A 24201-nucleotide genomic window follows, 5' to 3' on the forward strand; every position below is an offset into this window, starting at 1 on the left:
AAAAGGAGTGTCTGAGGTCACCTAGGAAGGCTATTATAGAGCAGGGAACTTGAGTAAACCTGAGCCTAGGAGCTTTTGAAATGCCTGTCATTTCTCAGAGAGGGTATGATAATCACAAGGATACAACCTGCTCTGGAAGCAGCCCTTCAAAATTCCCCTTCTGAGAAAGGAACATGGGACCCTGGGAGCCACTGAGAGAGAAAAAATAGAAAGAAGCCTGAAATTTAGGTCAATGAGAAGAGCATTCCCTCATAAACAGAGAGACTTGGTCCCTGTTCCTGCGTTCAACCCTATACATCTTTATGCAAAATGTATAAATAGGGTTTAGAGTTAGTCTCTGGAGCTAGGAAAGGAATTCAGTTTATCTTCCTGCCACAGGGATGCTGGATATGGCTACATTGCATGGAAACAGGCATGGTAGGCTTGAAATCCCTCAGGCTGAGGATGGTTTAGGATCCAAATTACTCACCACTCTCCTGTAACAGCTGCCACAACCAGTCACCTGGTTGATCATTGCAATGAATGGGATGCCCATGGTTAAATCTTTGCTTTCCCAAGTGGCGGCCTGGGTTGTTTTTTTAGATGATCCCTTGTTCTGATGAGTCTTAGTGATCTGAATCATTCTCTGAGGTTGAGGCAACTAGTTCTGCCTGACTATGGCCTTAGGCACTTAAGAACATAAGTATCTGCTGTTTCCAAGAGCTTTGCAGCTATACTATTTCCATAAACCTGAGGTAAATATAATTTTATTTTACAGATGGAGGACCTAGAGGTCTGATCAGATAAGTGTTTCTCAAGTTACTGTCAAGCTTGAGATGAACAGTCCGATGTTACGGCTCCTAGTCCTGCTTTGGAAAAAATGGCATTTAACATTTAAACTGTACTTTCACTCTGGTCCTTGAGATGAAAGGTTTCTGTGTTATCTGCTTGTGGCTCTTAATCTCAGCATTCAGCATCTCTCATGCAGCTTGTATACAAAAGGCTCCTTCATGGAGGCTTCTAAAAGCTGATCAGAAAATAGATGACAAAACTCTTTCCTTGAAACTGTTCTATTAATAACCTTCTAATTCTGCTGTTCTTGGTATTGCTCTTTGTGCTTGTTTCCTGTAAAAGAAAATGTTTTGGTGAGGTTTATCTTCAGTGAGACAAACAAGCAAGACTCATCCTCAGTGCACATGTGTGCTTCCTTCTTTAGGAATGACCATGGAAGTGCTTGGGACCTTGATTGGAGCAGCACTTCAGGGGCAGATTGTGGCCAGTGCTCATGTCTCTCATCACTGCACTGTGAATCCCCCAGTAAACACAACTGACTCCTGGCATGACACTACCAGCATTCCAGACCCCTCAGATATCCTGTCTCATCAAGTAAGTCTATGGGAACATACTAAAATCTCTTAGGGAGAAGGGTGGGGATCTTTCTCTAACACCATATTATATCATCCAGCTGGATGAGCATGGATGTGACAGCCTTGAAATCAGTAATTCTAGAGCTGAGACAATGACCTTGTTGCAAACAAGGTTTCATGACTGTGGTCTTTGCAATCCCTCCTCAGCGTGACAGCAGAATTACTCTGAGGAGCTTTGCCACAGATGCCAAACTGTAAAGTAGCTATAGGAGGGATAAAAGACATGAACCTGTTAGAGCAGACCCAGAGGAGGGTCACAAAAATGGTTAGAGGTTTGGAACACCTCTCCTGCAAAGATAGGCTGAGAGAGTTGGATTTCTTCAGCCTGGAGGAGAGAAGGCTCTGAGGAGACCCTATTGTGGCCTTTCTGTACCTAAAGGGGACTTTTCAGAAAGATAGAAAGAGACTTTTTGCAAAGGTCTGTAGTGACAGGACGAGGGGGAATGGTTTTAAACTGAAAGAGGGTAGATTTAGATGGATATATGGATTTTTTTTCTGGTGAAGCACTGGCACAGGTTGCCCAGAGAAGTTGTGGCTGTTCCACCCTTTGGAGTGTTCAAGGCCAAGTTGGATGGGGCTTGGAGCAACCTGTTTTGGTGGAAGGTGTCCCTGCCCATGAGAGGTGGTTGAAAATAGAGGTCTTGAAAGTCCCTTCCTACCCAAATAATTCTATGATTCTATGAAAAACTGGTGGCTAGAGCAAGCCATAACCAACAGTATGAAAGTACTCTGTAACTTAATTTATAGCTCTGATATTAAAAAAATGCAAAGCTTTATCCCAAATAAAGAATAGTCCTACATTCCTTTATTTCACCATCTTATTTTCTGAAATGTAAATAACTTAACAAAAGCTATTTTCTTGAAGGTTGTCTATTCTTACATGGTTGCATCTATACTAAGTGACTTTATATTTGGAAGTAAATTCTTGTAATTGCATGTTTATTTACCAGCTGCTTCCTAGATTTATAATAGTTCCATTTTCAACATATAACTTGTAATTTAGAATTCAGTTTTCCTATCAAATAGTCACTTTGTCATAAAATTCTATAACCAGCACTTATTTTATCTTTGATAACACAGTATAAATTATTACATAGTACTGAAGCAAAATATTTTCAAAGCTCTAACCCAAAGTCAGTGCAATCAGAGTTAGAAACAATAAATGTCATCTGATGATGTGGGAGGTATCCTTGGAGGATTTGTTCCCCTGACTAATAAGAAGCAAAGATTTCTGAATTTGCTTGAGTATTTCACTAAGTAACTGGAAAACCATCATGCAAGCTACTGTATTCTCAAAATATTGGCAAGTAAGTATGATTTCTAAAATTCATTATTATCATTATGTATAACTGCAGTAGCTGTAGTAATTATGTTTATGTCAGTACTGAGGACTTTCCCACTCAGAATGAAGTTCCAGATTGCAGTCTGTGCAGCTAGAGCAACTGGATTTACTAAAAAATAGAATCCCTCTATGGATGATATATGTTTTTGATAGGTAAGTGTGTATGTCTGTAGCTAGTTTCGACATAAGAAATCAGGTTGCCAACACAATATTCACTGCTTCTATTTTTATGCAAAAAGTATACACTTATGTGCCCTGGATTTACCCTAAAGCAGGTGCAGTTTAGAAATGAACTGCAGAAGCGAACATTTTCAGAGACGTAACAGACAGACAGTTGGCTGTATACAGATGGGCATTTCTTCATTTGCAGATGACTCACCAGAAAGAGACTGAAATTTTCATAATGACTTGTCATTCTCCTGTCACAATTTCAAATGTCTTTTTCTCTTTCCAAGGCAAAAGTTTATATGATTGCAGCAGGGGTCATAGGAGGTGTGTATCTTCTTGGAATTGTTGTTCTTTTTCTTGGAGTAAAGGAAAAAGATGGTAAGATATATTTAAATATGCCTAGATTTAATAATCATTATTTCACATTCATCTATGGAAAATACTATTTTATGTATTCTGTTCCTCTTAGATCCTTATGCCTTAAGTTCAGACAGAGCAATCCCTTTTTGTAAGGGGCTTGGCCTCACCATGAAGCATGGTCCGTATGTGAAACTTACAGCTTCATTTCTTCTCATCTCGACAGCAGTTCAGGTAACTCCAGACTGTCTGTGTGTTCGCCTCATTCCACTCCCAGCATGGGGGAGTCTGAGGCAGCTGAAATGCAAATAACCTTTGGCTGGTGGCAGGGGGCGGTGATCTAAGGGGTGGTGCCTTTCCCTACAAATCAGTAGGGAATCAGAGTCCTCTTTTGGTGCCTGGGGTCCTATGCAGCTGGAGATGGTTCTGTCAAAGGAGAAGCAAAGCCAAAGTCCTGACCATTTGAAGACCTTTTTTCTTTTCTTTTTTTTTTTTTTTTCTCCATAAAAGGTGAAGAACTAGTCCTAGTGACACAGATTGGGTCATTATATGTTATCCATTCACAGTCTCCTGTGGTTTCAGTTGCTTAGAGAATATTTTTCTCTTCTCTCCTCTCTATTCCTCTCTAAAGTGTGCCCTGCTTTAAACCATTGCCCCTTTTCCTTTGCATAGGTGTCTGTTCTCAGATAGTGGCTGAACTGGTTCTTGTGGAGTCTTTTGTGATGGAAGACATTAGGTCAGAGTAAGAAGACATTCAGAGGCAGGAGGTCTTACCTGTCTCAGAGCCAGATAGAGCTTATTTTCAAATGAGGACCTGCAGTTGAGTGTGGCTCTAGTGAAAAGATGCAGTGTGTCCTCTCAGAGGGAAAAACTGTAGAGAAAGCTACTCAATAAGAAACCCTCATTCTCCATAGTGCAGCAGCTTTTTAAGCTTGATTTTTTTAGCGATGTTCAACTCAGTTGATATATTATTTTAATATGAACCTTCATATAGCAGTTAAAGTTGGCTTTATTTTGAAAAGCAAATAATTATCACATTTTGGTGAACAGACTCTAAGTCACCTGAGCCCTTTATCAAGTGAGTATCAGGACAGAAGGCAAGAGTACAGTAAGTGAGCTGTGCTGTGCTCACTAGCACTCCTGGTGAATTAGTAAGTTCCTTGGAAGGTTCCTTATGGTCCAGATCCTTCCAGCATCCATTCAGGTAGTAAGTATGCAGCATAGATCTGGTTTCTGGCAGCCAACTACTTGTTGAAAACACCCAGAGAGGAAAAGACCTTCTGTCAGTTCGTGTCTCTTTATTTCGCTATTTGTGCAGGCTGAAGGAAGGTGTGAGGGGAGGCAGAAGCTGGAAGTTGTGTTGCTCCAGTTCAGCCAGCATAGGCAACCCTTGCTGCTGCTATTTGAGGGAGGGACACTGACTTTGTGGAATTCAGAGAGGGGATTACTGATGAGTAAAGGAATAGGTAGGAAAGATGTGTTCATTGGCCATAATTCCAGAGTGTGATATCCTACATCTAAAATTAAGGCAGCGTAAACAGGGACACAAGCTAGAGAAGACGTCTGTGGCAATGGAGAAGGGATACAACTTTTTGGATGTCCTAATTAGTGTACAGATGATTGGCCACCTATAATCTACAAGCACACAAAGGAGCAAGAGTTGATTGTGCTGCTGTGGCATGAGTGTTAAATCCTCCTCTGTCACTCTACTTCTGCAGAATTGCTGGAGCTGCCCCTCAGTCATATCCTGGTGTTCAGAATCCTCCTGAAATCTTCAAAAGCATGGTGGCAGTGGCTTCACCTGTCATACAGCACAGTGCAGCTAGATCCTCCCATCCAATGAGTATTCAGACTTATGGAGATATCTGACCCAAAGCTACACTCTATAGCTGAGGTTTCATACGAAACCTGCTGCTTTACCACAGGAAGTTGGCATGAGTGTAATTGCAGCTGAAAGTTACTTGTTTTGGAGTCAGGGCTTCTGGAGAAAGATTTATGGCACTGCTATGGAAAAGAAAGAGCAGTTTCTTGCAGTAGCCTGCAACTGTGGCTGTGACAACACAAGGCAATTGCAACATAGGGAATAAAGCCTGGAGACAGAATCCTTTCATAGCACCATTCCTGTTTTGGTCATTTTTATGCTCTATTAGGTGCATGGTGTTCCTCTTGCTTGCTCCAGTATTATTGGCATGTTATTCCAGTGATAACAGATCAGTTATTGCTTCTTTAAATTGTTGCAAACAAGGGAAGAATGAGACTGCCAAATCCTACATTTAACAAATCCATCACCAACTATCTTTGACTAATATGAAGCGTGATGTCATTATTGTCTTTTTAAATTTTTCTTTTGCTTTTGGTTGTCACTAAATGTCTTCGATTCATCAGCTGGAGCAGAGCAACTTTGTCCTGTTCTGCACTCAAGCTTCTGGCCTTCGCAATCACTTCCAGTATTTGGTGGTGACCATCTTGGTGAGTTGCGCTTCTCTCCCATATGTTAATTGGTTCTCACTGGGTTTTGGCACTAAATAATGGAAGACAAGAAGAGTTTTGTATCTCAACAGAGCTGTTAAGAAGCTATGCCATCTTTTGCATTGTCTGTTTGAAATAAAGCTGGTGTTCCCTGCTGTACTTATAAAAAAATTAATGCTTTGGAGCTTTTAATTCATTCCTTGTTGTTTTAACCTGTAAATCATTTTCTGCTCCCATAAAAGGCAAAAAGGTTCTACTAGAAAGGAGGTCTGGAATTTTACCTCCTCTTTTCCTCCCCTCCCAGTCTTATATGCTGAAAATTAAACAACTTTAATTTCCATATTCATATACATGAGTCTTCTGAGCTAAGCAGCTTGCAAGGATAAATATTTTAAATATCTAGAGATATGAAGGTTCTTCTCTAGAGCAATTGGCAGTTTGATAAAAAGATCCTTTTACAGAACCCTTTTCTTGACATGCAGAGGTGGAATTGTGCTTGCTTAGGTGATACATATCCTTTCCCACATTATAAAACGTATCTTCCAAAACCATTAAAACAAAAATGTTGGAGAACAGAAGATATTGGATATCTTAAGGCTCTGCAACTGATGGTCTCCAAGAAGAGAGACAAGAGACAGTAGAGTTAAAATCAGTAAAGATGGAAATAAAACTGTAACAATAAGATGTCATTTAAATTTAGGTCAATTGGAAGACTGTCATTAGTGGCAACATGTTAGTGCATTGGTACTATGTTGTCTGTGATTGTTGCTGCTATCAGGTGAGTATTTCAGTATATGAAATGGTAATGTTGACTGCAAGCAGCTGTTTCTCTTACAAATTGTCCCTAAGAAGGGAAACGTGGTATGGAATAGGTACTCTAAGTATATCTTAAGATAAGTGTATCTCGCATTTCAGCTTTCTTCCTGTATCATGGAGTAGAGCTGAATGCACTCATCATTTCAGGTAATGTGGCAAAAGGCATTAGCACAAAGTAGGACTATTTGCAATATGTTTGAACTTTAATGGTTGTGTCATCCATAGCTTTAACTGCTGTGGCTCACATTAGAAAAGGAAATTTTAAGACACTGCCTTCTGATATTTGACTGTGGAAAACCTTCTCATGGACAGCTTAATAATGAATGTTTAAAAAATCACTCAAAGGATGAGAAGAAACAGGAATCTGTGTGTTGGCCTTCCTTTCAGACTGTAATGTACTAGACAAAAAGATGCCCATGAGCTCTGCAGCTGAAGAAGACAGTGGCAGTAGGCAAAGTACAGATATGTTTTTTTGTCACTTGTAGGTATCAGCAGCTGTGAGTGTTCCCTTCTGGCAGAAGATTCTGCAGAGATTTGGCAAGAAATGTGCAGCATGTGGGATTTCGGTAAGCAAATCCTTTGAGGGCAAAAAAATCTGCTTGTGCTCACTTCATTTGACAACTGGAGCAACTTCAGGAGCTCTTTCAAGTGCTTATAACCTCAAGCTACATGAAATTTGCTCAGTTTCAGAGTTTGTTTTAAATCATTATACCAAATTTCAGACAGATTCCAAGTTTCCAAAGGAAATTTTTGAGAAATGGATTGATGCTGGAGGGAGGTCCCGGTTTATTTAGGAATCTGCACAAGCCGTTCATTTGTCTGCTCTCTGAAGTGAACCCCAGTGAGGTTTTATAAATTCAGATCTGAGTTGCCTCAGGTCGACAAGTTACCTGTTGTACAAGGCTTGCTTTGTCTTTGTATATGGTGCTGAGTTGTCTGCATGTGCAGTTCAGTCACAGAGAAGGAAACAGAAGTCTGTTACACGCCCTCCTCTAGAAGCATGAGGAGCCAGAGGTGCCCACATCCCTCTGAACAGAGAGGGACAATTACTAGTGAAGTAAAGAAATAGGTGACCTACCTGTGAAAAGAAACCTAGTTTAACTTTGACACAGGTCTGCAAAGCCAGCTCAGTGAGCCTGCCCTTGTCACTGATGGAATGTTTAAGTCCTTCACTTAACACAGGCAGTGGCAATTTTCTGTCATCATCCTCGGTGATTTATTGTACAGGCTTGTTCCTCCCCATTTTCCCCCTGTTTACCTTCAATTACTTATGAAAGAGGAAAGAAAAATTGCCTTGTGGACAACAAAGCATGAGGACTTTAAAAATCCAGCCTAAAGCTATATGTCAAAATCTGAAGAAAGCTGAAAAATTTAGTTCTGGTGGCAGTTATTGAATAGAATCGAACAGTTATAATTTTTGGAATAAAAAGCTGTGTTGGAATAACTTCCAAAGAATCAGAAGTAACTTTAAAACCCAAGTTCCAAATATGCTGAATTGTTATGTGTTTTGAAATAGGCATCTGGAATCCAAGTCCCATCCTCATTTCTTTTTACCACTTGAGCAAAGAAAACTGCCTGAAGCAGTATTGGACCATTGACTAGACCTGGGAATGCAGATTTCCTCCTTAGGAAATCTCCTCCTCTGTCTACTTGGCTATGAAAAATGCTTTCTTCAACCAACTTGGCTCTATAAGTTTAGTTTTACATGGCTGGAAAGCCTGTCAGCACCTCTGTAAACATGGTTTAACTTAATTTTATAGTTGAGTTGCTTGACTGTTATGGTCTAAGTAGGGACTGGATTGAAAAAAAGCCACCTCTCTGGTTCACCTTGTAGACATTTCTCAAGGGACTGAGCGTGTGCTCAGTGATGGATTTTGTGTCTGACAAGGCATCACAGGGTCCTTGTACACTACCACCTTGTGTGATCTGTTCAGCTAATCTGTACCCTCCCACTATGAAATGAAATAAAATCACATCATTTAAGGCTCTTAATTTGTCACTGAGGAATGTTACACTCGAAGGGAAGGAGACAGGGCAGAAAACAAGGGCTTTTTTTCTCAAAACCTCACTCAGCTTTCAGGGTGAATATGTAATTTGAAATTCAACTTCCTGAAAAAAGTCACTCTGCTCCAGACTAATTTTTCCTGTTAAGGTGATTCTATGTTGAAGAGAGTCCTCAAAGAGGATAGAAGGCAGGGTAGGTAAATAAGCAACAAGAATCCTGGCTTTCTTTCGCTGGTACCATTCCCTTTTTTACTCATTCCTCCACAAGAGGTGACCAACGGTCTAGCTACTGACTAAACATCTGAAATTCTTAGAAGCTTAAAACCTAAACTTTCTGGAAGTATGGGGTCATACCCGAGCAGGACCCTGGATAGCATTCTTCCCATGGTCAGGTTGGTGCACAGGCTAGAAATTATTCTCTTCTGTTTATTTGTTTCAGCTCCCATGTGTGTCATGGTTTGAGAACTCCAAAAATCCAATTCCCTAGTCCAAGCCCCCTCCCACATCTCAACCCAGTGTGAGATGATTTTTCCAGACACCACACAAGACTCAAAATGGGGGAAAGGAAATATATTACAATGACTGTACAAAATAAATACTACAATACATTATATACAATCTTAATTATCTCTACCATGACATAAGTATTTACAATGGATCAAATCTCTCCTCCCCTCCAAACAAAAGTCCAGGAGGGAAGAAGGAAAAAGATCCCTTTCCACTCTCAGAGCAGCAATGTCTCATAGGCAGCAGGTCTATATGTTCATTTAGGTGTCTACTCTGCCCTCATGGGGCAAATATTGAACTTACAGTCAGTAAAGTCTCAGCTGGTGACTGGAGGAGAAATTGTCAAGAGTAATTTTAAGAAATGTGGCATCTTCTTGGTTCATGGTTTTGGCAAGGTGTCTAAAAGCAGAAGATGGTTCTTTCTCACAACTCTAGCTTCCATCCTAGACAATAATAGCTTTTGGTTCTCGGTTTTTGGAGGATTTAGTAAAAATGAAAACACCTTCCCACAATAAAAATTTGTTTGCATCTATCAGTGCTGTGCAGTGATATGCCTTTGGATGAATCCTGGCGCTGCAGCACCTTTTCCACTCTCCCATCCCCACTTCCCACTCACACCCTACCTGCACCTTTTCCTGATTTGCCCTTCATAATGTGCTGCTGCACAGACCAGTAACACCTTTAGCATCCCAGCAGGGTCGCCTTCCATAGTGCTGTCAGGGAATGGAAGACACGTGGTAACCACAGGACATCATTTATGACTTGGACAGCAGCAGCCCTATGACAAGGGAGCAGGTGCCAGTGACAGAGTAATTGCTGTACAAATAAGAAAGAAGGAGGCGTGTTAGGTGTTTATTGCAGCAGGAATTCTGCCCCCATGACTGCGCTGCCATTGCATGAGCAAGACTTTAGGGCACTGTAACCTCAGTCCTGCAGGTCGTGCTTCTCTTTCAGTAGGAAATTACAGTTACAATGATTATTATTATTGATCTAGAATTTTGTTTAAGTGCTTTGGTTTCTGAGTGGATGCCCCATGTGGAGTACAAGGCAGTCATAAAATTGCTTATAGATAACATAAAATCTTGTATTGCTGGAGTGCTCTCTTGTGGTGAAATAATGATTTTGCCACAACATTGGGCTAATGCAAGGATTATCTGCCTGTGCTGAGAACTTACAGTCAGGAAAGGTTATTTTCTTCCTCCTTAGGTTGGGAGAAAATGCTGTAGATGGGAAATGCATTTAAAACATAAACATAATGGATTAGACTCCAGGACTCCCAGAATCACTTATCATGCAGAACTGTAAATAGCAGTGCCTAGGGGAATCACTCTCTGTGAAAGCTCTTCTCATACCCCCAGCTCCCAAGCTGCACGTATAGAGGATTGAAGCACTTAATGTTAAACTAATCCCCCATCATTAAAAAGCCCTGTAGATAACCCCCTGCTTCTGGGTTCTGCATGTGCTGCTGTGCCCATGGTTCACAGGCGTGGGAGATGGAGCATGTGATGGGTGTAGGACAGCTGGGCCACATGCATTCAATCAGCATTTAAAATAGTGGATTTTCAATCCTGCCAGCTCATTGCTTCAAGATGAAGTTGAAGAAATCTTGTGGTTGTAAGTACTGCCAAGAAAAAAAATCCTGAGCATCCCAACTTAGTTTGGTTTTGAGGGTAACCTTGGTGACTTGTGCAATGTCATGAGTGTATCTGGCTGTGTGGGGTGGGACTAAACCACCTTCCTGGGTTTAGTTATTGCTGACTACCTGTATGACCTTAAAGTCATCATTGGAAATGAAGGTGTAAGCAAATTCTTCTGCATTCAAGATGATCCATGGAATGGTATATTTACAGTTTAAAATGACCATTGAAGCCCTCCCACTTCCCTTGAAATGCAGTGTGACGGTGTTTCAAGGCATTGTCACTAATAGTAAATTAAACAGTTCCACTGGCCTAGAATAGAAACTGGTACTTCATCATCTCTGTTACTAAACTGGCAGCAAAATCTTTGCCCAAGCTGATTAGCAATCTTTCAAGAATTATCAGCGTTCGTGGATAATGGAAAAGCATCTGACATCATCTACCTGGAGTTAAGCAAAGCATTTGACACTGTCCCTCACAACATCGTTGCCTCTAAACTGGAGAGGCATGGAATTGGTAGATGGACCACTCAGTGAATAAGGAATTGGCTGGATGGTCATATCCAAAGAGTTATGGTCAACAGGTTAATGTCCAAGTGGAGAGCAGTGATGAGTGTCATCCTCAAGGGTCAGTACAGGGACTGGTGCTGTTTAACATCTTTGTCAATGACATGGACAGTGGGATTGAGTGCACCCTCAGCGAGTTTGCTAATGGCACTAAGCTGTGTGGTGCAGTTGACATGCTAGAGGGAAGGGATTCTATCCAGAGGAACTTTGACATGTTTGAGCGGTGGGCACATGCAAACCTCATGAAGTTCAACAAGGCCAAGTGCAAGGTCCTGCTTATGGGTTGGGAAAAACACAAGCACAAATACATACTGAGCCGAGAATGGATTGAGAGCAGACCTGAGGGGAGAAGAACTTTGGGATGTTGTTGACGAGACACTCAATGTGACCCGTCAGTGTGCATTTGCAATCCTGAAAGCCAACTGTGGCTCCAAAGCCCATGTGCATCAAAAGCAACATGGGCAGCAGGCTGAGGGAGGGAATTCTGTTCCTCTGCTCCACTCTTATGAGACTCCACCTGGAGTATTGCATCCAGCTCTGGGGCCCATAATGTATGGAGGACATGGACCTGTTGAAGTGAGTCCAGAGGAGCCCACGAAGATGCTCTCTGCTATGGAGACAGGCTGAGAGAGTTGGGGCTGTTCAGTCTGGAGAAGAGAAGGCTCTGGGGAGACCTTGTAGCACCTTCCAATACCTAAAGAGGCTACAAGAGAGCTGGAGAGGACCTTTTAACAAGGGCAGGGAGTGATAGGACAAGGGGAATGGCTTTAAGCTGACTGAGGGTAGATTTAGATTGGTTATTATGAGGAAATTCTTTACTGTGAAGGTGGTGAGGCCCTGGCACAGGTTGCCCAGAGAAGGTGTGGCTGCCCCATCCCTGGAAGTGTTCAAGGCCAGATTGGATGGGGCTTTGAGCAACTTGGTCACATGGAAGGTGTCTCTGCCCATGGTAGGGGGGTTGGAACTAGATCACCTTCAAGGTCCCTTCCCAGCTTCCTTGTGAGGGGAAGAGGATGGGCAAACACTGATCTCTTGTCTATGGTGACCAGTGACAGGACTGGAGGGAATGGCCTGAAGTTGTGTCAGAGGAGGTTTAGGTTGGGTATTGGAAAAAGGTTCTCCACCCAGAGGGTGGTTGGGTGCTGGAACAGCCTCCCCAGAGCAGTGGTCACAGCACCAAGCCCAACAGAGTTCAAGAAGCGTTTGGACAATACTCTCAGGCAAATGGGGATGGTCCTATGCAGGTCTATGCATTGAACTCAATGATCCTTGTGGGTCCCTTCTAACTCAGCATATTCTGTGATTCTGTGATTCTACCTGGCCACAGTTTGGGAATCAACTCACTCCAGGGCTCTTCACAAAAAGTATTTATATGGCCACATGTCTTTTGGAGACTATGAATGTTTAGGGGTATGATTATGACCAGGGTCTGTCAGTTGGCCTCATGACTGATAAATAGGCTCTTGGGACTGTTGAATTTGCTAGTGCAGTTATAGCCCTAATACTGCTAAGAGACAGCACTACTGTGACTTGTCCTACTTTTCTCTGATTCTTCTGGATACACAAGTACACATTTGCTCAGACCTCTTTGGAAATGCTGAAATGTCAGACATTGCTGTGTATGAACTGTTTTGTAACACAATTTCATATTTTGAAGGGAACAATCTGTACCCCACTGAGCAGTGCATACTGTAACTTGGATGTAATGCTGTTCTTCTTCCTCAGTGGATGATTCCTTTTGCAGTCATGCTAGTGACCATTCCAAACCTGATCCTGGCTTACCTCGTGGCTTTCGTCTCTGGTCTGAGCATTGCAGCATCTCTTCTGTTGCCATGGTAGGAGAATTTTACATTTGAGGTGGGGAAGGGATATATCTCTACACTACATGTATGCACTACTGCATGGAATTTGCCTCTGAAAAAGGTAGAATTTGGCAAGAGTCACCTCCTCCAATAATCTTTTCTTCTTTTATAATTTGCAATGATGTGACTTTGGCTACCCTATTGTTAACAGGTTAAATCTACTATAGCTGTAGCTGCTCTTTGTACACAAGAGTATGTAGATGAATCAATAATCTAAGTACCTATATAACTTGTGATAACAGGAATTATGAAGTTTGGTAAATAAATTAATGCTGAGCAATTAAGAATGTAGCAGAGGAAGCATAAGGCAAACTGTGCCTAACCTTTCTTTTTATAAGGGTAGTTATAGAACAAGGGAGAATGCCTTTAAACTGAAAGAGGGCAGGTTTAGATTAAATATTAGAAAGAAATTCTTTACTGTGAGATTGGTGAGGCACTGGCACAGGTTGCCTAGAGAAGCTGTGGATGCCACATCCCTGGGAGTGTTCAAAGCCAGGTTAGATGGAGCTCTGAGCAACCTGGTCTAGTGGAAGATGTCCCTGCCTATGGCAAGGGGTTGGAACTAGAGGATCTTAAGGTCCCTTCCAACCCAAACCATTCTGTGATTCTGTGTATCCCTGCTTGAGCAGTCCTCTGTCAGAGATCAAATAACACAAGGTTATGATTAAAAGAAATAAAGAATTCAAGGTCCTTTGCACTTGAGGACTGAAAATATATGGGGAAAATCTACTCAAGCATGAGCATGATGGAGCATTTCCTCTTCAGGTTAAATAATTATTTTCAGGTCAATTTGACCAGAAAGCAAGACTGCTGCTGTGAGCATTGTTTTGCATTACTCATTTGTACAATGCCCTGAAAACTCTAAGAGATCATGGAATACATAGTTTGAAGTAAGTTGTCAGACTTCATAAGCTTTTCTGCACAGCGAGTGAGAAGCCCCGTTTTCCAACAGTAAATCATGACATTTATTGGAAGTAAAATATCAATTCCCAATTGACTTTTGGGCAGCTTCCATTCTGATTCCCCATTACCAAATCCAGTTTCTTTGAAGTAGAGAGAATAGGGCTCATTGGTTTCTGAAAATGTTGTTAGCTTGTCAGAAGAGTTATTTCACAGTGAAACTATTCAGAGATTCAGAGTCACTTGAAAGCTTAAGAAACATGGGGTTTTTTGTCGTTCTTTTGAACTTTTTGAACTTCTGATTGGAATGACAGTCAGACTAAGAAATTCTGTCACCTCTCAGCAAGTGTTTGATAGTTTTTCAATGGTTTTCTACATTGTAATACGTGACCATGCTTTACTTACACAATTTTCCCCACTCCTCTCCAGCAGTAGAACTTTTTGAACTGGATTCTTTCATGTGCATCACTATATCAATCAACCCCTAGAAATGGAAGAGGGCTGTGCTCTATTTCATTAAGTTTGGACTTTAGAAAGAAATTCTGGCTTGAGTTTTTCTTTTATTTTGCTCACTTCTAGGTCAATGCTGCCTGATGTTGTTGATAACTTTCGCCTGCAGAATCCTCATGGAAAAGGACAAGAAACCATTTTCTATTCTTCTTATGTTTTCTTTACCAAGATGTCAGCAGGAATTGGCTTAGGAATTTCTGCAGCAGGACTGGAGTAAGTAACACTGTGTTTCCACTTACTGGAGCTACTCTGAAAGCATTCTGAGGTTGCTCCACCTTTACCCTGTGGAGTTAATTGCCTTTTTGCCCTGAGCCTGGAAGTGCCAGCAGCTGCAGATGGCTGACCACTAAAGACAGGATTGTTATCATCTAGACTAGACTGCTAAGCATTAAGTTGACTGCCCTGGCGTGTTTTAGTTCAGAAAGACTTGACTTCCCTCTATATTTTCCTCTTTTCAAATTACTCATGTAAATTTTAGTGGCTTATATGAATAAAGAAGTAAACATGAAAGCACAGCAGATGAAGGTCCCACAGATGTGACACAGCTGCTTTGTGCATTCCCTGCCGCACCTGGACTATCTGTACAAGCTTACAAGTCTTTACATGGGCTGCAGTGCTTTCAGGGGTGCCAGTGGCCTGTTCGGCGTATAAGGATCACCAATTCCTACATGGTTTCAGGGAATTGGACACTGATCAGAGTCAGAAATGGTCTTTCTGACAGCTCTGCCCCTCACCATGTCATTCTGAAAGATGCTTTGTGTCCTCCCTCCACTTTTGTCTTGTCTGTTCTGACTAGACAGGTTGAGAAAGCGGACAGGCATCCCCTGCCCTGCCTTTGTGCTTGATCTGGCAGAACTGGCCTGTGCCTGTCCCTGCTACAATAAACACTTAAAAGGGAACTTGTCTGAAATACTATCTAACCCTTGTCTCCAAATTAGGTTTTGGTAAGCAGAATGTTTTGCTTCAGGGCCTTCAGCTGAAATTGCTAAATTACAGTCAGTGCTTGGCTCAACATTTTGGGCTTAGGAATTTTAACTGCTTATTGCTAAAATGCTCAAACAATTTGCTGTTCCCCAATTAGCCTGTTTTCGGTTGCATTCCAGTTAGCTCCCAGCAATTTGCCAAGGCAGATGTTTGTGGGAGAACACAGAAGACAGAGAGATGCCAAATGAGCTGTCGCTTTTTTAGGTGCATGTTCAGAGGAAAAACTCATTCCACAAATTGGAAATAGGAATTTGAATATATCAGCAATTGTGGGACTGCATGGAAGCCCTGAATCAAGGAAGTATAAGTGTGTACCTAACTCTAAGCACTTGAGTAAATTTGTCTATCTTGAGAAGAGTGCTTAAGTGTGTGTTTAAATTAAAGTTAATTATTGCTGCTGAAATTGGTCAAATTGCTTGCATACTCTTAAAGCAGAGCTTAAATACTTAACTGAATATTAATTAGGAAACACATAACAGATAATTTCAAAGAACCACAGAGTCACAGGATGGTTCAGGTTGGAAGGGACCACAGTGGGTCATCTGGTCCAGCCTCCCTGCTCAAGCAGGGTCATCCCAGAGCACATGGCACAGGATTGTGTCCAGATGGTTCTGGAATATCTCCAGTGAGGGAGACTGTATACCCTCTGTGGGCAATCTGTTCCAGTGCTTGGTCACTCACACAGTGAAAAAGTTCTTCCTCATATTCAGGTGGAACTTCCTGTGCATCAGTGTATTTCCTTACATGGAATTCCATGATTCTTGCTTTAGAAGTATGCAGGTAATTTGGCCAGTTTCAACAGCAATAATTAACTTAAATATGATATAATAATAATAATAATAATAATAATAATGAGAAAATACAGAGGTAATACAGTTATCTGAAGTTGAGTGCAAAAATGAATTTTGAACAATAATATTTGAAACATATAGCGGGGAAAAGGAAAAAAGAGGTGTAGGAAAAATGGAGAAAAGGTCTTGAAGAGTGTTGGGGGAGAGAAAGAAGGCTTCAGATGAACTGCCTTTTGACTCTGAACATACACACACCACTTATTTCCATTTGTTTAGGTTTACTGGATACAAACCAGGGATATGCAGACAGTCAGATGACGTGATCCTCACCCTGAAAATCCTCATTGGAGCGGTCCCTGGTATCCTCATCTTTATGGGTTTATTTATACTCTTTTTCTACCCAATCACTGAACAAAGTCGGAAAGAAACAAAGCTTGCACTTGAAGAGTTAAGGTGGGTTTGGACTGGCAGCAAACGGGAGCAACGTCCCTGCAGTAGCTCTCAGTCACACTGGGCAAAAAATCATTAACTGCCAACATACACCTCTGTATTCCTTAAAACAAAACAACACTCTATTAGTCAAATTATTAACAGAATGGTAGCATTACATACTCCAGTATCTCATTTTTGGAGTGTAGTATGACCTGCTTAGAATACCATTTATCAGAAATATCAGCTGCTGTGTTTTACTCTTTCTCTGGGGTGGCTAACAAAGCACTATTGTAGTACAGTGTTTCAAGCCGTAACTGAGGAATATTCTGTGTGGATTAAATTTCTGGAGAAAATATGAATAGTTAAAATTTACTTGTATATAGAAAAGAAGTGGGATTGTTGACTGCATTCTTGGTGTTTATGGCATATAAGAAATATCCAAACCATTTAGAGGCGTGGGCAGAAAAAACTGTGGGAGAAAAAGAGAGGTTAGCTTTGAGCTATTCTTTGCCTTTTTATCCTGTCACTCTCCCTTCCTCCCCTTTCCTCCTTCTCCAAAGATAATCTTGTCTAGCTCAAATTTATCCACCTCTGTCAAATGATGCCTCTATACTGAGGACATCCCTAAGAACAGTCTATCCTAGCAGATTGATGGATTAAATATCAGAGTATGCTGTTACTTCTGTCTTGTTTTTACTATACCAAGTTACTGGAATTGGGAACTGATTTCCACGCTAAGGGATCCATTCCAGGGCCTAAGCATGTGTGTCTGGGACCAGTTCATGCCCTAAGGTATCTAAGATACCTGCATGGGGTTTGCAAATATGCCACAGGCCTCTGGTACACCAGCTGCTTTTTTTTCAGTGGCAGCTGCAGACTGGAGGGTACAGGGTAAACAACCCAAAACTGGGACTGATCCCTCTGTTTAGGAGCTTCAGTCGCTGTCCCTAACAACCACACCTTACTGGAGGTTGTCAGCTCTTTGAGATTGCCAAACTGAGCTTGGTTAGTTAGCATCGAAAGCCAGAAGTGTGTTCATGTGTCATTTGCTCTGCTTTAAACAGGAGGAGCCATCAAAGCACAGAGAACTTGGATGACCACAAAAAGGACACCTCAGTCTGAAAGCTCTGAACACAGTGACTTTCCAAATATGGACTCACATCCTACCAACAAACCCCATGAGAGTTTTCTAGGTCATTTCTCTGCTCACATTTTATCAAAAAGGATAAAGAATGATTCTGACATAATAACAAAATCAAGAGAGGACACCACTGTGCAAATATACACCTAACTCCGTGCACCGTGCTAAAAAGGACATTACATGTGGTCAGGAAAGCAAGCTATTGAAGGCTTGAGGGTTTTTTGTTTGTTTTTCAATGATTAATGGAAAACTGTGATCTCTTTGTGCAGGAGATTCTGTGGATTTGTAGGTCAAGAGGAAAAAAAGTGTAAATGTGACCATAGAGTTATAAAATGTCCTGAATTGAAAAAGACTCACGAGGGCCATTGAGTCCAATTCCTGATGCACCACCCAAATATTAACTCACAATATATTTCACCCTTGGAGGCTGGGGTGGATTTTGAGCACAATCTCTACCTGCAACTTGCACACTAGCGTGTTTGGGAAGCACTTGGGAATACTGAAGTATATTATATAAAGTTAGGATTTATTTTGTTTTGAAATGAAGCAAATCACTGATGCAGACATGTTTTGAGGATTTTCTCATAAAGAGTTTTTTCTGAAAGAGATTTTGAGGTAATTTAACTTCATAGATTTTATATAAAACAGAACCTTACAATTTGTGTTACTGATGTTTCTTGCTTCTGAAACCTGTAAACTGATTTCTCTCAGAGAATGAGAACATTTTCAAAATCAACATCTGCACTCAGGATATGCAAAATCAGAAGTCTGCTCCAAAAATTATCATTCCAAAAAATATCATTCAAATGTCTGTAAATTTTGGCCTTTAAATAATCGTGGTACACATTTCTCACGTGGTGTAGGCTCCCTGCCTCACCAAACACAATGGCATAGCTGTTAATATCAACTTGCACTTATTTTATAATAATGAGGCTACACCTGCCTTTTAAGTGGTGGTTTTTTTTCAGTCAGGGATGTTATCATTCTTTAGATACATTAACTGAAACCTCATTTCTACTGTAGATTCACACTGCTGAACACATTTTGTAGATGAAGACACACCTAACCTCAGGCACCTTCCGGAGCACTTAAGTTGAGATCTGTTCTTTCTGGGCTTCTGTAGTCAGTACAGAGACCTTGAGAGACTGGCTCCAAGCTTAAGCTAAAATGACTGGACTCTGAAGATGTATCTAAATCTGGAAGGAAGAGTGAGGAATTTAAGAGTTAAAGGCTTGTTCACCTCAAAGAAATTAGCACAAGACAAGACATGAATTTCAGCTCACTGCCTTCACTGTATGACTCTGTGAGAGGGTGCCTTTGTGTTGTACCAGAAGTGCCTTTGGAGGACTGGCTTGCCACTGTTTGGGAGGACTTGGAGGCTGTGGCCACAAGTACTTTGCTCAGGGCCATCTGGGAGGTGACTCACAGTGCTGGGACTGGAAACTGGGAAAGCTTTTACTGAAGGACACTGCAGTAAAATCAGTGCAGCTCCGAGTATCTCCTTAAGTTTAGTACTGAAACTTTGTCAGGCAAGTTTGAAGTCTCAGCCATATGAACTGTCCTAATTCAGCAAAATGCTTGATCATGAGTGAGCTTCTAAGGATATATTTTGAGTGTGTGTGGGTAAGAGTTAACTACATTTAAGATTTCTGTTGAATTGACATCTAAGGCTCTTTGTTCTCGTTTCATTTTTTTGACAAATCAAGATTTGTATGCCTGGGGCATATATGTTTAAAGCAATAAAAACCATAAGCCTGTTTACAATTTTGAGTCTGATGGAATTTGAAATAGCAGATTTACTGCACTTTGAAGTAAGTTATGTAGGTAAGTTATGAAGCAATATCACATAGCTCCAAAACATCACAGAAAACAGTTTTGGGCGTTTGATTTATTCTGTAATATTTGTGTATTTCTGAATAGTCAGCTTTAAAAACAAACAGAAGTCTCAATAAAGGCTGTTAATGTTTTTTAATGGGTTATGTTTTCAGCTGCTATAAATCTGTAGCTACAAGGCAGTGGGTCCGTGTCAGTTTATGTAAGCTGAATCCTTAGCCCAGTGATAAAAGGGTTGCAGAACTACTGGCTGGGGTTGAATAGAATTATTTGAATGTGGCTTAATATATTATTTCTAGATCAGTTGTGCAGTTGCCTCTAAATTGCACAACACCCAATCTGAATTCAGACTAGGTAAACTCAGTTGATTGTAAACTGTTTTCCTCTTCTCCAGAGAGACAATGTGATCTTTATCTCCCTGAGATGTACTCAGTCCTCACTTTGCATATGGTAGCAGCAATGGGAACTGCTACAAGAAAAGAGAAAGCTGTAGATAAAATGGAGCAGACTATTTTTGTATTTCAAAAATCTCATTATTTTAGTTGATTATCAGAGTTGCACTTTTGTTAAGAAAATGAATGTATTTTTTGAGTTAAAAGAATGGAAGACTTAAGTGCAGGGTAAGATTATTTTTGTACTTTTCTTTTTTTAGGTCTCAGTGTTGGTGCTGTAAAATGAATGAGCTTTGTATGTCTCCTTGTCAGTTTTAAATTATGTGTATGCCTTATATATGTTCAGAACATGTGACTGAAAGAAGCAGATTCTTCTGTTGACAACCAATCAGATTAAATGCTAACCTAATGTAAACCTCCTGCCTTCCTGCTGCTTGGCAGTAACAGGACCCAGTTTCAATCCCCAGGGGTTCTCATTCAGGTAATACCCAAATACAGTCATAAGAACATGGGAGATTGCATTAAACCAGTTGGGTGCCTAATGGACAGCACTTCCCCACCAGCATGCAAGCAATTCCAACAAATGGATTTACACAGAGGAAGGAAAGGGAAAGATAATGGAGTTACATGTCACTGGGTAGTGTTCCATAAGGCAAACCATGCCCAGTTTCTTGTCCTTGCTGAAGTATGGTGATGGCAGCCCAAATCTTCCATACTGGGCTGGCTGCTGGCAGTCAGTAGCTGAGCTGGTAACTGGTCATAGACTCATAGAATCATTAAGATTGGAAAACACCTTTAAGATCATCAAGTCCAACTGTCAACCCAGTCTCCTCTTCCAGTTTCATCCCCCTTGTAGCTCCTGCCTAGCAATAATCACAGAATCTCAGAATATGCTGAGTTAGAAGGGACCCACAAGGATCATCGAGTCCAACCATTAGCCCTGCAAAGGACCATCCCCAAGAGTCACACCATGTGCCTGAGAGAATCATCCAAATGCTTCTTGGACTCTGTCAGCCTTGGTGCTGTGACCACTGCCCTGGGGAGGCTGTTCCAGTGCCCAGCTACCCTCTGGGTGAAGAACCTTTTTAATATCCAACCTAAACCTCCCCTGAAATCTTCCAAGGTTACACCATCTTCCTGAGTGATCAGGTCCCTGCAGGTCACAAGTAACCACACATCCGAGCTGCTGCTCCCGCCAGGCACAGGTGGAGGGGGTTGGTTGCTGTTGGACACCGGCTGTGTCTCCTGCAGACGTGTTCTCCCTCCTGCCTCGCTGTGCCTGCAGGTCTTTGAGCTCCCTGACCTGCTTCGGCTTAGCTGGATTAGATCCCTTGTGCTGAGTCCCCCACTTTAATAGGTGGATACCACCTCAGACATCTGTCCCTGTGGAGTTTCTGAAGGCTGGGACCTTCTGTGTCAGGTCATTGGATTTTCAGGGAGGCCTCTGAAGATTTGAGTACTAATTCCTTAAGTCACTCTTGTACCTTATAAGAATTGCTGCTCAGTTCAATCCCTGCTGCATCCTCTCATCTCTATTCACCTTCTGCATTCCCAGTAAAGCAGTTGAAGTGGACGATGTTTCGAAGCAAACCCTGCTTTTGGGTTCAGAGTTTGTTTCCAAGTATCACTTGTTCATTTCCTTCTCTACTTGCCTTTCTGGGCTGTAGACAGAAAGCCCAAAATTAAATCAATCTTCTTGAGAGGAAGAATTTCCATAAGGGAAACTCATGTCCTTTCAGACGTGGTATTTTTTGTCCAGATCTGAAGATGAGGAAGAGAGGGCAAGTTAGTTCAAAGTCCCTTTCAATAGGGTACAGCCAGTAGCAGTCTAGTGCCTAGTGGTCAATCATATACCTCATATGAATTTCATATCACAGTTATGTAAAAAGTCTCAAACTGTTACAATAGAGTCTTTTCCTTCAGAAAACTTCTAGACTGATTGATGGAAAGGTGAGTTGGATTCACTCAATTGGCAGAAGAGGGAAGGAGTTTTGTTTTCCTACATTTTTTGGGATCATCAGTTCCTTGAGCTCCACTTTTTTTTTTTTAAAGCTTTTTTTAACCTTAACTCTCTGCAAGACCACAGTTCAGATACACAGCAAGAGTGCTGAGTATTATGGTTACAAAAATGTGTGTATGTTGTAGGCTCAAAGTATGAAATCAGAGAGCTTTCACATAACTAAGCACCAAATCTGCTGCACAAACCAGACACTATCTCACTGGGAAGATTCCTTGAGACCTCACCTGGAGTGCTGCATCCAGCTCTGGGGCACCCAAAATAGGAAGGATGTGGACCTGTTGGAGTGAGTCCAGAGGAGGCCATGAAGATGCTTAAGTGGCTGGAGCACCTCCCCTGTGGAGATAGGATGAGCGAGTTGGGGTTGTTCAGCCTGGAGAAGAGAAGGCTCCAGGGAGACTTTAGAGCACCTTCCAGTGCCTACAGCAGAGCTGGAGAGGGACTTTTTACAAGAGCCTGTGCTGATGGGGCACATGGGATCAGAGAGCAGGTTTGGATTAGATATTGAGAAGAAATTATATTCTATGAGGGCGGTGAGGCACTGGCACAGGTTGCCCAGAGAAGCTGTGGCTGCCCCATCCCTAGAAGTGTTCAAAGCCAGGTTGGATGGGGCTTGGAGCAACCTGGTCTAGTGGAAGGTGCCCTGCTCATGGCAGGGGGTTTGCAACTAGAGGATCTTCAAGGTGCCTTCCAGCCCAAACCATTTGGGGATTCCATGAAATGAGCAATGCTATTAATGTAAGGATTTCATTGAGATTCCTAGGGTTATATTTTAAATGCAGTATTTGCCCACACACACATAGTGCACTATGAAGAGCCAGTGTAATCCCTTGACCAAACTACTGACACCTTCTAGTGGGTGACTTGCACTTGCTGTGCCTGCTCCAGTTATCCCAGATGGCAATGTCCTGTGTAGCTCCTGGTGCTCACCTGGGGAGCTGGAGGAACTCTACAAATCTGTTTGGTGCAACCTGAGACTGAGCATGCTTTTGGTGGGAGACTGTCTTTTGTCATTCTAGACATAATACAAATGGGCAATAATTCCAAAATAATCATATAATTTTTATACACTGTTTTGCTCCGTAACAAAATTATAGAAGCAGCATTTGAGGCCTGAGCAATCCAAGGCCAACATGTCACGCAGAGCCAAGAGTGCTCAGCCCTAACCCTTTCCTCCTAAGTGGGTTAGTGGGATGTTGAAACCAGGAACAGGCATGAAAAAGGACTGTCAGGTGGCTGTGAAGAAACACGGACCAACCCCAGCATCCAGCCTGCTTTGCATGCACACCCAGTGCTCAGGCTCTGGACTCTTGACTTTCTGGTAGCTGTAATCACAGACCACCTCCTGATTAAACAGTGACCATTACAGAGAACAGATGATTGTTATGTAAAGGATGAAGCCCACAGCTGCCAAATGATTTCACCTGTTTCCCTCCTCCCCTATTCATCAAAAGCTGTAACTTCAAGTTGTGTACCACCCAATGCTGAGTGTTCTCTGCAGCTTTTGCTAGTGTTGTAACTTTCATATCATATTTTTGTGGGCAGATGATTTTTTTTTTTTTTGAGAGTGGCTAAATTTCCAAAAAGGCAATAAATAAAAAAAAGGGGATTATCTTAGTCCTGAGATAGCAGCTCCAATTCTTTAATCTAGTCACTTGATGCCCTCTCACATACTAAGTGCCACTGTGAAAGCCTGATAAACTGCTTAATGTTATCATGCTGTGATTTTATGGGGAGCAATCTTGGATTAGTCTTTTCTTCAGTGCTGCAATCCGCGTTACATAAACTTGTGCTTACATAAACTTTTTCTAATTTCACCTTTGCATTTTCTCTCTCTTCTCTCACTACAAAAGCCCATGGAACATATTCTTCTGTCAGCTTTTAACTGGATGTTCTCACCGCAAAAGACAAGACACATGACAGCCACTTCCCCAAACCCACAGAGAGACAGAAGCACAGGGAGGTGTGAAGGGCAGGTGCAGGAAGGGAAAAGGCTCTTGCTTCTGCACACTATGGATAATCCATATGAACCTACTTTGTCCCAAACTCCATGAACCTAAACTGGTG

The 24201-nt window shown here is 41.7% G+C and overlaps 1 protein-coding gene across 1 annotated transcript in view; it reads left to right on the plus strand.

Annotated features, from left to right (window-relative positions):
• Window positions 1–17955, plus strand: part of MFSD2B (major facilitator superfamily domain containing 2B) — a 35179-nt gene extending 17224 nt beyond the window's left edge. The window contains exons 6-14 of the mRNA XM_039380953.1: window positions 1196–1365; window positions 3204–3294; window positions 3386–3507; window positions 5659–5742; window positions 7044–7124; window positions 12998–13107; window positions 14614–14757; window positions 16596–16772; window positions 17816–17955. Coding sequence (XP_039236887.1) covers window positions 1196–1365; window positions 3204–3294; window positions 3386–3507; window positions 5659–5742; window positions 7044–7124; window positions 12998–13107; window positions 14614–14757; window positions 16596–16772; window positions 17816–17873 — 1037 coding nt within the window. The 3' untranslated portion in view covers window positions 17874–17955. The remainder of the gene's footprint in view (window positions 1–1195; window positions 1366–3203; window positions 3295–3385; window positions 3508–5658; window positions 5743–7043; window positions 7125–12997; window positions 13108–14613; window positions 14758–16595; window positions 16773–17815) is intronic.
• Window positions 17956–24201: the final 6246 nt, after the last annotated feature.

The sequence above is a fragment of the Pipra filicauda genome, unplaced genomic scaffold (assembly GCF_003945595.2).
Source record: "Pipra filicauda isolate LSUMZ 115617 unplaced genomic scaffold, ASM394559v2 scaffold209_size2725305_pilon, whole genome shotgun sequence".
Taxonomy (NCBI): domain Eukaryota; kingdom Metazoa; phylum Chordata; class Aves; order Passeriformes; family Pipridae; genus Pipra; species Pipra filicauda.